The 17,169-nt window shown below is 43.4% G+C and overlaps 1 protein-coding gene and 1 pseudogene across 1 annotated transcript in view; one reads left to right on the forward strand and one right to left on the reverse strand.

The window, feature by feature from the left end:
- The first annotated feature begins 8,374 nt into the window (after nucleotides 1-8,374).
- Nucleotides 8,375-8,943, forward strand: LOC101625446 (annotated as a pseudogene).
- A 2,047-nt stretch (nucleotides 8,944-10,990) lies between these two features.
- The window catches only part of GABRR2 (gamma-aminobutyric acid (GABA) A receptor, rho 2), a 23,971-nt gene continuing 17,792 nt past the window's right edge, over nucleotides 10,991-17,169 (reverse strand). Inside the window, exons 7-9 of the mRNA XM_004673690.2 lie at nucleotides 15,372-15,524; nucleotides 14,247-14,443; nucleotides 10,991-11,430 (exon numbers count right to left, since the gene is read on the reverse strand). Coding sequence (XP_004673747.1) covers nucleotides 11,119-11,430; nucleotides 14,247-14,443; nucleotides 15,372-15,524 — 662 coding nt within the window. The 3' untranslated portion in view covers nucleotides 10,991-11,118. The remainder of the gene's footprint in view (nucleotides 11,431-14,246; nucleotides 14,444-15,371; nucleotides 15,525-17,169) is intronic.

Here is a 17,169-nt window from a genome sequence, read left to right on the forward strand (position 1 = left end):
CGCCGCACCATGTGGGTCACCTCAGGGCCAACTCATGCAGAAGTGGCTTAAGCTTCTTAGTGCTGTGCTTTAACCCACTGTGCCAACAAGGAGGGCCCTAAGATTTTTTTTTATGCATACAAGAACTGGGGTGTAGGCTAGAGGTATGTGGGGTAGATTCATACAGAGGTGTGTGGTGAGAGGATTCACCAGGGGCAGAGTGGGGAGCAGAACAGTCAGATCTACTGAAATACACTGCTGAGGGGAGCAGTGGGTGAGACAAGAGAGGTCTGCCATGCCATGTGGGTCAGCTCCTTGGATGGGGATTGAACTCATGCTGCAGTGGCTTCTGATAGTTTGATAGAGCTGAGACTTTAACCCCTGTGCCACCAGGGAAGACTGTAAAAATAATATTATTTTAAAAAATAAAGATAGGCTCTACTAATATGGGGAAAAGAAAGAATAATTTTAAGAGAACAATCAACGAACACTTTCATTTTGCTTTCCATACTAAATCAGGTAGTGACAACTTGAGCCCCAACATTTATACCTATAAATCTCCACTCTGCTGGGCTTTTTTTCCTCTTGACTTGCTTAATATCTAAGGTCAAATACTTCAGATCAGTCAGAGCATTCAAACAGGAGAGAGAGGGGTCAGAACATCTGTCAAACCATTAATACCTGGCATGCCAAGAAAACTGGTATTTATGGTGAGCATTCACAGTAACCACCCCCATTCTGCAGCCACTATTTGAAATCAGGCCAGATTCCTTGATCTTTAGGTCTCTAACGCCCTGTCTGCAAAGTAATCCCTTTGTCATTTCCCTGTGACTCTTCCTGTTGAATCACCAAGCTCTCTGGAAGCTCTCAGATCACTTACACATATTTTATATGGTGGTGACAATAGGCTCCTAGGATACTATTCACTGTCTATACTGACATTTTCATGATTGCTGAAAATCTAGTTTAACAAGAATCCTCAATTGCCTGGAGTTAACTACTTTTTGCTTCCTAAGTCTTATATTCATACACCCCGTTGAGTGTGTCCGACTGTGGTAGCTACGACTGCAGTGTCAACTGGCCTATGACTTTTTGATAGCAAAACCTTACTTTTATCTATACATTTTTTTTCTTTTAAGTGTGGTGTCTAACACTTGAAATATTTGCTGCATGGATAGATGTCTATGTCTAATTTTTTTTTTTTTTTGCACAATGGATATATCATTGTCCCAACACCATTTGTTGAAATGCACATTCTTTCTCCTTTGAATTCCCTGCTTCATTGTCAAAGATCAGTTGTCTATATTTGTGTGGGTCTATTTCTGGGCTCTCAATTCTTTTCCACTGATCTACTGTCCACTCCTTAGGTAATACCACAATGTACTGATTACTATAGTTTTTACTCAGCCTTGACGTTGGGTGATGTCTGTCCTTTTGCTTTTTTCATTCAATACTGTGTTGGTTATTCTTAGCCTTTACCTTTTTAAATAGGCTTATTTGTTTTTTTAAGATTTCTTTTTATTTATTTACGAATAGAAGAATTGGGTGTAAGCCCAAGGTGCAGGCCATGAGAGGATTCACCAGACACAGTGAGGAACAGAATAGACAGAGCCCCCCTTTTAAGTAAACTTTAAAATCAGTTGTTGATATCCACAAAATAACTTAATGGGATTTTGATTGGGACTGCACTGACACTATCAAGTAACAACATTGTTACTTGAAGAATTGTAACAACATTGAATCCTTTTATTCATGAACATAGAATCCATCTCTATTCTATCTTCTTTTGCTTTCACTAGACAAATAAGCGAATTAATACTGGAACTTCATGTTTGAAACTATTTCTGGAATGACAAGAACCTGAAGCATACCATAGACATTTCTTGTTTTTAATATTCTCTTCGTGTGAATGATTAAAGAGGCAAATCAACATTTTTTGAGCAGTTACATCCAAGATAACTTGACTGAATACGCTACTCCAACTGCAACTACCCCAGTCCAGGCCTCAACATCTCTTCCCCAGGCCAGGACAGTACCTTTCTGATCAGCCCCCGAGTCTACCTTTGCCCCTGAGCCAGCTATCAATGTACTATCTTTGAACCTCAAGCTCACCCCTCTTTCCCTACTTTGTGAGGTTTGAACTGATCTCTGCAACCCAATTTTCCTTTGCTGGCCGTCAGATGCCAGGATTCACCAAAAGAGGGTGCTGGATAGTCTACAGACTAAAGGAAGGAAAAGAGAAATTTCCTTCTAGTTTGTTTTTGAAGGTGGTAGCTAGGAGCACCATGTGCAATTGGTCCCCCTAGCGTTCCTCAACATGGCTAAGGTTCTTTTGGTGTCAGTGAGCAGCCCTAGTAAGCTGCTTCTTCCAAATGGCAGGCAGCCTGGCCTGCAGCTGCTGCGCACCTCTTTATCAGAATTTGAGAGTCAGACCTCCGCCTCGTTTCCCATTTCCTTCTGGTTTATCTTCCCCTCAGTCTGAGGGTTACTTACTATAGTTGCTGCTTCTGTCCACTCAGTCTTCTACCCTTCCATCTTGTGTCTGGTTAACAACTCCAGCTTAAATTACTGTTTGAATCACTGGTGTGGTTTTACACTGACTAAAACACTCCTCAGTCAGTATATCTTTTGAAAAGTTGGATCCCACTGATTGTCAGTGGAAATAAAAATCAGAATAAAATACAGCTTAGGACTGTAAGATAGATGGACCCTCCACCCTGCTGATACACTTTGTAGTTTCCCGATGGACTTTGAGGAAAAGCTCAACTCAACTCTCTATCCTGTCCTTAAGACCCTGACTAGGCCTAGGTTTATCTGGCTTCCTGGCTGGATCTCTCTCCTCTCCTGACAGCACATTAAAGGTGATAGTTTCCTCCTGCCTTGGTCAATTTTATGTGTCATCTTCGCAAGTCCTGGGACACGGTTACTTAATCAAATACTAATATAATCTTGCTGAGAAGATATTTAATATATGGGGTTCACATTATTAAAGTAATCAGATTAGATCCAAGACAAAGTCACTTCAGTTAACTGACTGGAACTAAGTCAGTTAAACTGGAAATCCTACGTGAGCAAACTAAGCTTTTATGCTTGGCTCTGTAAACTAGTCAGCACTTGTTTGCTCAGCACGTTACCTGACCCAGTTCCAAGATTTTGTGCCACAGAAGGAAAGTAATTCTCCTTTAACCAATCATCAAATGCCCAGTGTAACTTTCTTGTTGCTGCCCTCTTTGAGTCTGTAAACTATCTCACCCTGTGTAGCAAGCTGGAGCTCTTGTCTATGTGCTAGGTCAGATGCCACCCATTCATGAATCACTAAATTCAAAATTTGTGTCTGTGAACAAAGTTTCTTTCTTTCTTTCTTTCTTTTTTTTTTAAAGATTTATTTGTGCATACAGAACTGGGGTACAGGCCAGAGCTGCAGGGCCAGTGAGAGGATTCACCAGAGACAGAGCACGGAGCAGAACAGGCCCACTGATGAAGTACACTGCTGAGAGGAGCAGCGGGCGGGCCAGAAGAGGTCTGCCACGCCATGTGGTCACCTCCGGGGCAGGCGGGAATCGAACTCATGCGGAAGTGGCTTTAGCTTCTTAGTGCTGTGCTTTAATCTGCTGCACCACCAGGGAGGGCCCAAACAAGGTTTCTTTTAACACATCTACCTCAGATGGGTTTAAGTAAAGGCAATTATGGTCAGTCATTAAAGTATGCCTCTTTTCATTCACGTGACAAGCCTTAACAGAAAAGCTCAGGTTTTCTATAAGGAATTCTGCCTTAAGCCTACAGGATCTTAATATTTGAAAGATACATGTTTGTTTTGCAACCATCCTAGGCCAGGTAGGCTCATTGGCAGTTCTTGCAAACGAAATGATAATTTTGGAGACTTCGGCTGATTTTTACAGGCCTATCATGCTGAATCTTCCTCTCAGTATTTCTCTGGCTGTGTCTCCTCTCATCTGTCTGCCTCTGAGTGTACTGCCCCTGTACCCCTGGGCACTGTTCCCTCTTTCCATACACGCCCAGGTGTCCATAATTACAGGTGTGCGTGCAGGCGCTGGTCATATGTGCTAATGGTGGGAAAGTGGGAAGAGCCTGATAACTTTATTTACACTACAATATTTTAACATAGAAGTTAAGGCACTAGTTTATCAGGTATGCCAAGAAAACATTTACTAAAGCTCTTTTTGGTGTGTGAAAGCAAGGGAAAATAAAACCTGAATATCTAAAAAGTCTGCTCTATAACTTTTGGACAATCATATAAACCATTTCCTTGAAATAAGTAGAAGCAGATAGATAGACTGACAGAAAGACAGAAATAATTAGGTTCAGCAATAGCTCTGTATCCTGCTGCTGCTTTGGAGGACCCTGGCTGATAGACTTAGCATGTTGAGCTCACTGTGGGGAACTTCTGGGAGCTGTTTGTAGACTGGCTCCTCTTGCTTTAAGCCTCAATTGAACATCAATTTTCAGAGACGCCTCCCTGAACAAACTACCTAGATTGGTTCCTGCATGTGATGTCTTCTTCTGCTCCGCTTACTCGTGATTGTAATATGGCTGCTATTAGCAGTAAGTTTCCTCACTCTCATCCAGTGGGAAAAAGGGAAAACCTCACCACAGAAATCTGAAGATAAGCCCTTTCTTCAGCCCCTTCTGTCTGACTAGGTCAAGTAAGGTCCCAACTCCACCCTTGGGCCAGCCACTTGCACCAGGGAAAAATGTTCTCCAGGACTGAGATTGGTCTGGGAATCTCAGATAGCTGGGAAGATGTGTGAACAAATCCAGGTTCTGACTTAGGAGTAGGAAAGTAGGGGCTGCTGGCTTAGACACGAGGGATGCCCAGCTCAGGTGAGAGGCATCTGGAGACTGAACTCATTCATTACCTGCCTTTGCATGTTGCCAAATCTTTATGCCGTTTAGAATAAATAAAATATTTTACAAGTATGGTGGGGTTCATAATGGCCATTAGCCATATATTTTCTCCACCAAGAGATATTAAAATTATGATGACGATCATGTGATTGAAGCCGTGAGAAGAAATTATCCTGTTGTCAACCTCTGAACTACCTTGCTGTCCCTGTGTGTGTGACTCATGCAGCCCTGTCTCCCTCTGCTGGAGCTACAGCAAAAGTGCTGGAGGGAGCATTCCCTTCCTTTCCAAGTTTGTTTTTAATGGAAACATGGGCTTTCTGGCTTTAGGTATGATAACGTCACAAAAGAAACCCTAGCTCCTGTTGAAGTTCAGTCTGCTTTTCAGAGTTCTGGGGGTGCAGGGTCACTGTGGCAGATAACGTGGGGAAGAGAGGAAGTAGCATGCAACCGTGGAAGCGTAAACCCAGTGGCCATGTGAAGCCCCTCGTGGGCCCACGTTGGGGTGTGGGGTGTGTCCCCTCAGCAGCATTAAGTGGTACGAGGGCAGGCTGACTACTGTGGATGGTGGCCGTGCTTACCCTTGGCATTTACTAGCATTTCACTTCCTGTGGTCCCATTTGGCCCCAAGAACAAGCGCTGAAAGATTACATCTTCACTTCATTCACCGGGAAGCTGAGGCCCTGGTTTATTTGTCCCAGGTACATAAGCTTAACAAATAGGAAATTTTGTGCTTTTGAGGCCCACACCTGTCCTTCTTCACTGGCCCTGTGTTCCTGCCTTTTACGGAAAGGCTGATGAGTAAGATGACTCTGTCAGGCCATCTTCTTAGTATGTTACACAAGGCATTTTGATGACGACACAGATCTTTTCATTAGTTCCAGGCCACTCCTTATTAATTGGAGGAACTGATTCATTTTATGTGAATGAAATAAAGGGTTTCTGACAATTTGACAAGAAAGAATTCTTCGAATGAGAAGCTACATTTGGAACTGTTCAATACTTGAAGAGAAGGAAAACTGTAATTTAATTTTACCATAATATAAACAGGCTTAAACTGAAGTCATGAGTAAATGTACAAGAGACAAGGACATTGCAGTTGTGCAATTGAATGTATGACTAACTTTTCTTTCTTTTTTTTCAGTTTGTGACTATCTTGGCTCAGATTAAATTTAGTAGCATGTAATTCCAAAACATCAGTTGACATGACATAAATTCTACTCTCTTTGGATCTTTTCAAAAACAAATAACAAACCTTAGTGGGTATTCATTTGTCTCCATTTTTTCCAAATAATTTGGTACTTTACTTTTTTTATTTTTTAAAGAGTATTTATTTATGCATACAGAACTGGGGTACAGGCCAGAGGTGCAGGGACAGTGACAGGCTTCACCAGGGACAGAGTGGGAAGCAGAACGAAGTACATTGCTGAGGGGAGCAGCGGGCGGGTCATAAGTCTGCTGTTCAAGGAGGCCTGCAACTGGAGATCTTTAAAAATCAGTGAAATTAATGATGTTTGTAACTTCTAGTAATTTTTGAACATTCTGCCCTCTGAAGGTTAGCATTAAGTCTGCCCATAGACTTCTGAAATCACCCTAAATTTTGCTCCATTCCTACAACCCAACCAGGAGAACATCTAGGCAATGAGATGAACATAAATAATGGGTTTGTGAAATCGCCGCCCAATTGTTGAAGTTTGCCTTACACAACTTACAGAATCATGGTTATTCCTTCTGGGAGAGATGTTGGGGTACCCATGTTAATCCACCTTATTTGCCAACAGAAAACAGGCCCATTGGGTTATTTGGTATGGATTGCTTTTCCAAGTGACTATAAAGTCATCACAGGTTCACTTTGTTTATATTTCAGTACACCTGGTAATTTCCTATCTGTTTTAGTCAATGCTGGGAATAGACTAAATCTATTTAGAATCCCTGGTGATGTGGTTACTTTGAGGCTATTTCCTGTAGAAAATGCTATAGATAGAAGCACAGGTGGTTCTCACAACTGGTTTTTGAATCGAATATTCAGTAGTTTCTGAATTAGGTGTCTTCTAACTTTATCCAAAACTTATGCTTTGAAATCTCAGTGTTAAGGACACGTATTTTTAGACAATATGAGTATTTTAGTTAAAAATTGTGTTTCAGTTTCAGGTCAATGTACAGGTTTTAAGTAGTGGTCCATAGTAAACAATTTTCTATGAAAAAACACAGTGCTATTTTTATCTATCCCCACCCATTTGTGCAAGGTGCCTCTCCAACTCAGGACTGTAGCCTCTCAGACAGAAGGCAAAGGAGCCCAAGGTGTAGGAACAATCTGTAATGATCAAGGCCAAACTGCTCAGATAGTGAGGACAAAGATATTTACATTAATGACCAAATGGCCCTGGCTGTGGGATGCCCCCTTCTTTGTATCCAATGCCAGAGTGAATTTCGCACCCCACATCATGCTCTGTGTCTTGGACACAAGCCAACGTGTAGGCGCTCACAGGATCTGTTCTATCAGGTGATGATTCTATTGTCTCTTGAAAACAAAGTTAGTACTAAGAAAAAAGCTAACCAGCAGTCTTGCTTTAAACCTCCATAAAGACCAAAATGGAAAATCATTGCGATTTTAGGCAAGATTTCAGCTTTTTGCTGTTAACCATCTAGTTTGGCACATATCACACCAAAGAATTTGAATATAGCAACTCTCAAGCAAATAGAGGCTGTGGGTGAAGACAGCTACTATAAATTGAGCTGCCAAAAGGAGATCTATTGACAGTTTCTTAGAAAAGCAGATGGCACAGTAGTAGAGTTCAGACTCAAGCTAAATCTACCCAGGTTCAAGTTCCACTTATGCTTTCTCTGTTGAGACTTCAAGCTCTTTACCTGTAAAATGGGCTGCTAGCGACCTTATTGATTTCATAGCGAGGGTGGGTTAATTTTAAAAAGTGCATGACCCATGTAAAGTGTTCCCCTAGTCTCAAGGAACAGTGGTGTGAATTCATTCGAGACACCACCTGGCACTTATATGCAAGTTCGGAGACACTTGTTTGTGTTCCCTCCTTCACATTCACAACCCTGTAAGGTAGGATTTAGCACTTCCACTTCACACATAAGGAAATTAAGAGTTCACAAATTTCCTCTATGGTAAATTGGAGCAATTAATAGTCATCAGAAGTGACACATGACTAAATTATAAACATACATTTTCAAAACAATTCTGTTTACCTGACTACAAGTGGAAGAAACGGCCTTTGAAAACCACATGAATTGGTAAGTTTTTGCTTCAGCCTATCAATTTTTTCACAAATTCCTCATTTGCTCCTGCATCCTGCAAAGCAAGCTTCAGGTAGTCATTTTGCCACTTTTGAGCATCAAAGATTATCTGTCTTTGATGATAAAGAGTTTCTGTCTCAAATTAAATACTTTCTCTTACTGCGTTAGTGCTTGGTCTACAGCCTTTGTCCACCCCCACCTTCTCCCCTGACCAAAGTGCTGCCGGGCCTGTGCTTCTCTGGCAAGTCACAGACACTAGTGTCTGCACTGCAAAATGGGATTTGTAAAAGTTGTCAAGAATAAGGCCTACTTCAAGCAATATCGAGTGAAATTTAGAAGAAGGAGAGAGGGCAAAACCGATTACTATGCTTGAAAATGCTTGGTAATCCAGGATGAAAACAATTACAACACACCCAAATATGATAGTTTGTGTAACCAACAGAGATGTCATTTGTCAGATTGCCTGGATCCATATAGAAGACGATGTGATCATTTGTGCAGCTTATGCTCTTGAGCTCCCCAAGTATGTTAGGAAGATTGGTCTGACAAATTATGCTGCAGCATATTGTACTGGCCTGCTCCTGGCCCCCAGGCTTCTCAATAGGTTTGGCATGGACAAGTAGAGGTGACCGGAGATGAATACAATGTGGAAAGCATTGATGGTCAACCAGGAGCTTTCACTTGCTATTTGAATGCTGGACTTGCCAGAACTACTACAGGAATAAAGACTTTGGAGCCCTGAAGGGACCTGTGGATGGAGGGTTATCTATTCCTCACAGTATCAACAATTCTCTTGTTATGATTGAATTTATGAAGATAATATCGGAAACAGAGAAGCACTAGAAATTAAACAAGAGAATCAAAACAATATGATATATCTAACAACAAATTTTATTCTCTGAGCAACATACATAGTCATCTAGAGGAGTCTCTAGAGAGTAAAATTTTCTAAACAAGTCCAGATACCAATCATCCTTGATAACACAGTGTTTGAGCACATTAAGTCTTCATTTGCCTGTGAGGCAAGGAAACCAGCTGTCTTGCGCCAGGCAGCTTCATGGAGGGGAAACTGTCCTCATTCTATGGAGTGCAGGGACCTGCCATGAGCCCTAGTATTATTACCTCCTCTACCCACAGCCAACGATCCAGCTTTACAGAAGACATATCCCACAAACCCTATGCTTTGCAACCCCTCTTGTCTTCCATGCCTTCACTCAGGCTCACCCCTTTCTCTCCAGCAGCATTGTCTAGTAGGCATTCTGTGGTCATGGAAATGTTCTATAGATCTGTATTGCCCAATTCATTAGGTCCTAGCTACTGGCTATTGAGAAGAGCATTTAAAATAGGGCTAGTTCAACATGGTAGGAGCTGAGTCTAGTCCTCAACATGAACAATGTGTGATGACGCAAGTGTCTGGAGCCAGGATCACGCAAGGAATGGTTGGGGAAGTGGGATGGTCAGGTAGCTCCAGGCTCCTGAGTTGAAAGTAGTGGAGGCTCTGGTATCCATACATTTTCTAGTCTTCAGAAACTAAGACTCCTTATTCTGGGAGTCGTCAGCTACTTAGCAGACTCCACAGGCCAGCGCTGACTTGTTTTGGGTAGGTTAATGTTCTTTATTAATGTACCATTTGTCTATTCTTGATCAGAGGACCAGATATCCAGCTCCTTAACAGCAAGGTAGTAGAGAGTGTGGGAAAAGAGCAGAACAACTGCTCTCGTGAGCAAGAATCTGACCTGATTATTCCTCCCAATTTCCCAACAATGGCTTTCTAATTCCAAGTGATATGACTTAAAGATAAGACTCCCTTCACAAAAGTGCATCCTTTATACCTTCAGAAATTTTGCTAATCAGATTTACTTGAGTAAAGGAGCAAACACCTGAAACAAGTTCATAGAAATGGTCATGCACAACTTACTATGGGTTCAACAAATGAGATTGCTTTCTTAACTGAGCTTAGGTGCATTAAAGGACAGCATTCTCAGCTTGCAGAAGCAAGGAAGGAATCTGTAGTGTGGGGCACTTCTGGTTAGCATAGTCCTTGGGGTGGAGGCAAGGCATAGACACAGGGATTCTTGAGTGGGGAGTAGACTGCCCGCTGGGGGAGTCTATAAAAGGAGGAAGGCTGCATCTGAGGCAGATTTCCACAAGCAGAAACATGCCTCCTTCCTCCCCAAATCTAAGTTCCACTGCTACTAACTCAGTCATTTTTGTTTTTCATCCCAGCACTAAGTTCATCCTACATGGGGTCTCCAGGAATCAGTTTCACGAGGGCCTCATAGGAGACTGGGGATGCTTTTCTAGACAGACCTATGAATAAAAGCACCAGCAAATAGAAGCAGAGATTGAGGGAAGGAAAAGGGCAAAAATACTTTCTGCCATACATAGAATGAACACACTAGGGAAGTTCTCTAAAAACTTCCATACATTTCCAAGGTACCTGGTAGAGTGTGGACATTCAATATTTGATGAATGGCTGAATGGATGGAGGAGGTCCTCTAATGCTGCAAAATCATGTCAGCTGAAAGACATGTATAGGCCAAATTATTTCCTGTTTGGGGTCTGAGTATTTTCTTCCTAGGTAGACACTCCAACTGTATGAGCTTACAGATATTTTACTCCTAATTTGATTCATAATTTTGTGACTTCTACTTAGAATGCCCTTTTATTCCCTCCTCTACAATTGGATTCTAGGCTTCAGAAGTGTGTCAGAACATCTGAACGGCACTGGGGTTTTGTTTTGTTTACAGGAGGGAGGATCTTGTGAGCTTGTTCACACACAGAAGAAGACAGTTCCAGAGAGGCATGGTGTGGGACACAGCACAGCAGGAACCATGGGAAATCCCACAGGTTTGGGGAAGGGCAGATGGAGGGCTCCTGGGGTCTTCAGGAGGGGTGATGCTAACGGTGGCTTAGGGGGCTCTGAGATGTGTGGTGTTGATCTGGGTGACTGTCTGTGGGTGGCTGGTCAGGCTTCACAGAGATCTATGCCCTTTACCATGTATAGCTTCAAAGCCCCTAGGAAAACACCAACCAATAAATTAAGTTGAAAAATATGTAGGAGGCAGGGAATATCAATCTGGAGTATTTGTCGATAGCATGGGTATTCTGGAAGATGCGAAGACCCATCTGGCTTTTCAGAAGCCCCTTCTTCCTGGAGGAACTGGACTCGTTGCTCACGGCCAAGTGGACGACAATTTTCTCTTGCCTTTCTTCTTCCGTCAGAATATGGCTTCTTGGATATCCAACCAAGCTGTTGGCCTCTGACTCACTACAGCTTCCATCCAACATCATGGTTCTTGAGTGAAGCATTCCACACATGCATGGGAACTGCGGGCAGCAAACACAAGGAGATGCATCAGGCATGTTTATGAGATGAGCAGGGGAGGTAGCCTGGGCAGAAAGCAAGTCCCAACACTACTCAGAACCACCAAAACGGATTTAGAAGGATCTCCTGAGATCACTTAGTCCAATGATTCTCCAGCTGGCTGCATATTAGAATCACCTGGGAGGCTCGTTTAATTGCCCAGGCTCCATGCCAGACTAATTTAAAGCTCCCAGGTGATTCTACTTATGCCGCCATAGCTGAGAACACTCGGTTAGAACAAATGCTCTTAGTTATAAATGGAAAAACTAAGACCCAGAGAGACTGTATATTTCTCCTGTGATCACATAGTATGTGAAAGTCAGGATTTTAAACCCACACATTCTGATTCCAGATGTAGGATTCCACCTAGTTGTGCATGAAACAAAAGATGATTAAGAGGGTCTCTCTGGTGGTGCAAGGGGTTAAGGACAGAATTATCAGCTGTTCACAGCCACTTCAGCATGAGTTCGATGCCCAGCCAGGGAGCTGACCCACATGGCACAGCAGACCTCACCTTTCTCGCTGACTGCCTCCCTCAGCTGTGTACTTCATCAGATCCACCTGTTCTGCTCCCCACTCTGTCTCTGGTGGACCTTCTCACCCTCACACTTCTGGCCTATACCCCAGTTGTTGTATGCATAAATAATTAAATCTTTAAAAAAGAAACAAAACCAAAAGATGACTAAATAGGAGAGTGTCCTTTTTTCTAAAGGGTCAGGGTGACTGCCATATATTTTTAAATTATTTAGCTATACCAACATAAAAATCTGTTTATGCAGAGAAAAAGCTCATACAAAGGTGGCAAAAGTGTTAACAATGTTGAATGTAGGTGTTGGTATATAGATATATACCATACTATTTTTCATCTGTTTCTTCAAGTTTGATAAAGTTTATAAGAAATTGAGTTGGAGGAAAGAAAATGGCTTCCCTTAACTTTGCCCCACAATGTGAGTCAGCAATGAGGGCTTCCAGCTGGCACCTGGCTGGTATTGGCCGGAGGGCTGGGGCCTGCTGGATAAAACCAGCTGGCCTTGGCTTCATTCTTCTCAACCTATTTGCTTTAAAATGCTTCTACCCTGGCTCTCAGCCTGCATCTGAGAAAGTGAAATAGTGACACCTCACAGCCTGCCAGCTATTGTTACGGAGCTTGAAATACTCCAATATCATGAAACTTTAGGAAGCAAAAACAGATGAATGATTCTATGCAAAATCAAGAATTCTCATACTTGAAATCTTTTGTAGTTTGGATTTTTTTTTTTTTAATCAGGCTTGGTTGTTCCATTATTATTTCTCTTCTCTTCCCATCAGCAACAATTACTAAACAGCACATAAATACATAAATACACTTCTAGAAGAATGATTCATACATTTTAGGGATAAAAGGTTAGTAAGAGGTCATCATTCCTTTGTATTTAGACATGATCATGCTCAAACTGATAAAATTGTGAGATACTGTGACTGCAGGCTTTTTCTGAGAGGCAGAGGAATCAATTTCTTTTTTCTTACAATTCTTTCAGCTACGATGAAAACAGACTTTCCCCTTAGATTTTGAGTGAGAATCAGGTAATGCCAAAATTTATTATAAATCCTCATTTCCCATATCAGCTTGTTTCTAAAAAAGACTAAGTGGCTCCTGGCATGTTGGATAGTTCTGAATAGTCAGTCAAAGAATTTGAGCCAGTCTGGAGGAACGCAGACCCTGTGTTCTGACTGCTGGCTTCAACCCCGAACAGCCTGGGTACCCCCACTTAAATTGGGGTGAACCTATGGGTTCCAGTTAGCTTTGCCTTGAGCATGGTGGGAGTCAAATTTCAAGGAGCATTGTAATCATATAGGAGTTTGGTACCAATACTGATTGCAGTGCCATCTCTGGAGAATCTGAATTAGTGGGTCTGTGGCGCGGCCCCAGAATCTCCAATTCTAACAGGCTCAGATGACCCCAGGCCAGGTGCTCTTTAGCTCCCATCTTGGGAGCATTGTTAAAGTTTGAGAACAGTAGTTTCTTCATGACAGCAGCAGGAGGAGAGCAAGGAGACCTGGAGAAGACGTGGTGAGAGAGACAAGTGAAGAAACCACACTTGCTTCTAGGCCTTGGGCTGGTTGAAACAGATCTGGGTGAGAGACCCGTGGGGAGGTTCACCATGGCAGCTCTGATTTTAATTTTAATTTTGCTCTTTTCCTTCAACACTTGTCTGACTGTTTCTGGCCCTTTTATATGGGTCTCCACTGAAAGGTGTTTATGGCAGGCCTTCAGGCCTCGCTTTGGGCCAACTCTGCTTGGCTGGACATTTACCCAAGAGGAGATAGGTTACTTCAGGAGCTGGACTTGGAAACTATATTCTTTGTCTTTTCTTTGTTGCATACTACCTGTATTAAGTAGTATTCATTTCCATTAAAGTCCTTATATGTCTTTTCTTGATGCAGTCTACAGTACCTATTTAGAATGGTCAGGTTTGGGGGTTCCGGGGTGACCCTCTCCCTGTCCTCTAACACTTTCACAAACATTATCTTACTCCTTTTTACAGACGATGGGGGCCATGCATCGTTGGCAGAGTTGGGCCTAAAAATCCAAATCTTCCTATTCCTAACCTTTACTCAATGACTTTCTGCTGTGTGGGCATCCTTTGTGGAAGAAGCGAGCGCCTATTCTATAATGGCTCCTCCCCCTTCTGCATAAACAGCTCCCATTTTTACACACCTCATCCCAGTGTCCTCCCTAGGCCCCCTCTCCACGAGCCAGTCCTGTGAGCTTAGACGCACAAGCAAACGAACCTCTCACCTTCTCCCGCCGCTCGCGCTCCTTCCGCTCCTGCACGGTGGTCAAGTAGTTGACCGCTGCGTACTCCAGCACCGAGAGGAACACAAACACAAAGCTGACCCAGAGGTAGATGTCCACGGCCTTGACGTAGGAGACGCGCGGCATGGAGGCGTTCACACCCGTGATGATGGTGGACATGGTAAGCACCGTGGTAATCCCTGCATAGCCAAGCTCAGTTCAACGGCAGGCCAGGGTACAGAGCACACCCCACGCCCACCCGTGTCACCGAGTCATCATTTGACATTCTGCTTCTGTGATATCTATGAAAACCGCCCCTCTTGTCGAGGGGAAGGACAGGCCCTCGATCCCCCCACCCCTTCTCCTCCCGGCCAGCTGGCTTTCTGGGCCTTTGCGAGAAGCTCCTTGGGAAGCTGGTTCCTGGGGGGGGATGACAAGGCTTCAGAAAGAACCTGCTCTGGTGTGGGGTTTAGACAGTGACTAGAGGACACCTCTAAAGGACTCAACTTTAAGGAAGGAACAAATTGTTCCTTGTCTAAGTCACACTGGTTAAATCTGTGCAGACTGGAAATTCCTGGATGACTGTCATGCTGTGCGGTGCTGGTTTCTCAGGACCCAGCCGGATTTTGTCCAAATTGACAACAGTGAGTTTATTTACAAATAATCTCTCTGGAATTTGTGTCTGTGAAGGACTAAAACCATAACACCAGCGAGTAGAGCCCTCTCCTTCCCAGAAACCGTACCATATGGGTGTTTGGCCTCGAAATGCTGGTCTGTCCAAACAAGGCCAGCAAACAAAGCTTTGCACTTATAGAATAATCTCCCATCCAAGTATAAAATAATCTTTGGCATTTGTAGAATGGTCTTACTTATTGAAGTACAGTGCTTTCAAACTTATGGGTGGAAGTCTATACCCCAAATAAGCTGTATCTCTCTGAAATGATTTGTCCAGAGTGAATGTAGGGTTAGGTGCCTGGGCTTTGCCTAATGTGGTCTAGGGAGCACAGGGCAGTATGTGATATGAGAGGTGAAGTAAGAAGCAGGAGGTAAATGATAATTATATTCTTCATTAGTAATCCTTTGGGGAAAGAAATAACCACTGTATCACCCCTTATCAAATGCTTTTACCCAGTGAAACTCTGGCAGGCACAGCTCTGCGATCGATCCAGAAGGACACCCAGGAAAGCATGACCATCAGGGTGGCCGGGAAATAGGTTTGGAGCAAGAAGAAGAAGATGTGGCGACGCAACGTGAAGTTAATGTATAGACGGTTGTACCAGCCTGGGGAACACAAGGGAAGTTAGCGAGGTTCAACCTGAGATAAAAACAAACTCCTAGCCTCCCTAGTGGTGCAGGGATTAAAATCTCAGTGCAGGCCCTCCCTGGTGGGCAGCGGGTTAAAGCAGTACACTGAGAAGCTAAAGCCACTTTCACATGAGTTCGATTCCCGCCTGCCCCAGAGGTGACCACTTGGTGAGGCAGACCTCTCCTGACCCGCCCACTGCTCCCCTCAGCAGTGTACTTCGTCGATCTGCCTGTTCTGCTCCCCACTCTGCCTCTGGTGAAGCCTCTCGCCACCCCTGAGCCTCTGGCCTGTACCCCAGTTCTGTATGTACAAATAAATAAATCTTAAAAAAAAAAAATCTCAGTGCAATTGCTTGCCACTGTTTGATCCTGACTAGGGAGGTGACCCACATGGTGCAGTAGACCTCTCCTGACCTGCCCGCTGCTCCCCTAGGCAGTGTATTTTAGTCAGTCTGCCTGTTCTGTTCCCCACTCTGGTGAATCCACTCACTCATCTCTCCCCCAGTCTATGGCCTACACCCCAGTTTTTGTATGCATAAATGAATAAAAATAAACAAATCTTTAAAAATATAAAACTCCTTTCCTGGGAAGCTTCTTTCCTTGACATTGTCCTCAGCAGCAGCAGAAAGTCAAAGTTAATAATCAGTTGGCTTACTGTAATAGATTTCCTTCCCCAAATGTCTTGTAGATACCTTGCCAGTATCTAGTGCATTCATTGCTTTATTTGGTATTTAACTTCCATTCATAGCATATTTTGAGAAACTATAGCAGTAAATAGAAATGAAGGTCTAGTTCTTTACAGGCATTTGGCAGTACTTGCCAACCACAGCCATGCTTCCTGCAAGACCCAGTGTTCAGGCGGGTAAGAAGTTGGGGTGCTTCTTACTTTATTGAGGTCAGTACCATTGAGGGAGGAACCAGGAGAACTGGGTTCTAGTCACCGTCCCCTTTATTGGGACTTTATGAGCTCAGTTAATCTCCATATCCATCACAAGAAGAAATAGTGCACATAGTTGTGAACTCCATCAGTTACATGCCTGCCTCGCATTCTGCCTTGTGGGAGACTCTCCATCTGCCTTGAGTAAGTCATTTGATTATTTCTTAGTGAAATGAGGATGCAATTCACTATTTCACTATAGCAGCTGAAACTGCCTACACAACTCCACTCCAACTCCATCTCAGCCCTATCTTATCAGAGAACTCAGAGATGATCCAGCTCTGTGTCCCAAGTATGGGGCACACACTGGTAGTAAAACAAGATAATTTCGGGGATTACATGGGAGGTACTTTTGGTGGGGGGTGGAGGTTGTACTCATTACATTCATAATTAAAATCATCATCTACTTATTGCAAATGATACAAGTTTCCTATGGATAATAGTCATGTAAAATTTCTTTACAAATGAAAGTACAAGAAGGGACATGACAAAAATATAAGCCGAGACCCTCCCTGGTGGTGCAGCGGGTTGAAGCACAGCACTGAGAATCTAAAGCTGCTTCCGCATAAGTTCGATTCCCGCCTGCCCCGGAGGTGGCCACATGGCGCGGCAGACCTCTCCTGACCCGCCCGCTGCTCCCCTCAGCAGTGTACTTCGTCGATCTGCCTGTTCTGTTCCCCGCTC

The sequence above is a fragment of the Condylura cristata genome, unplaced genomic scaffold, assembly GCF_000260355.1.
Source record: "Condylura cristata isolate star-nosed mole 26May11 unplaced genomic scaffold, ConCri1.0 scaffold00001, whole genome shotgun sequence".
In the NCBI taxonomy this organism is placed as follows: domain Eukaryota; kingdom Metazoa; phylum Chordata; class Mammalia; order Eulipotyphla; family Talpidae; genus Condylura; species Condylura cristata.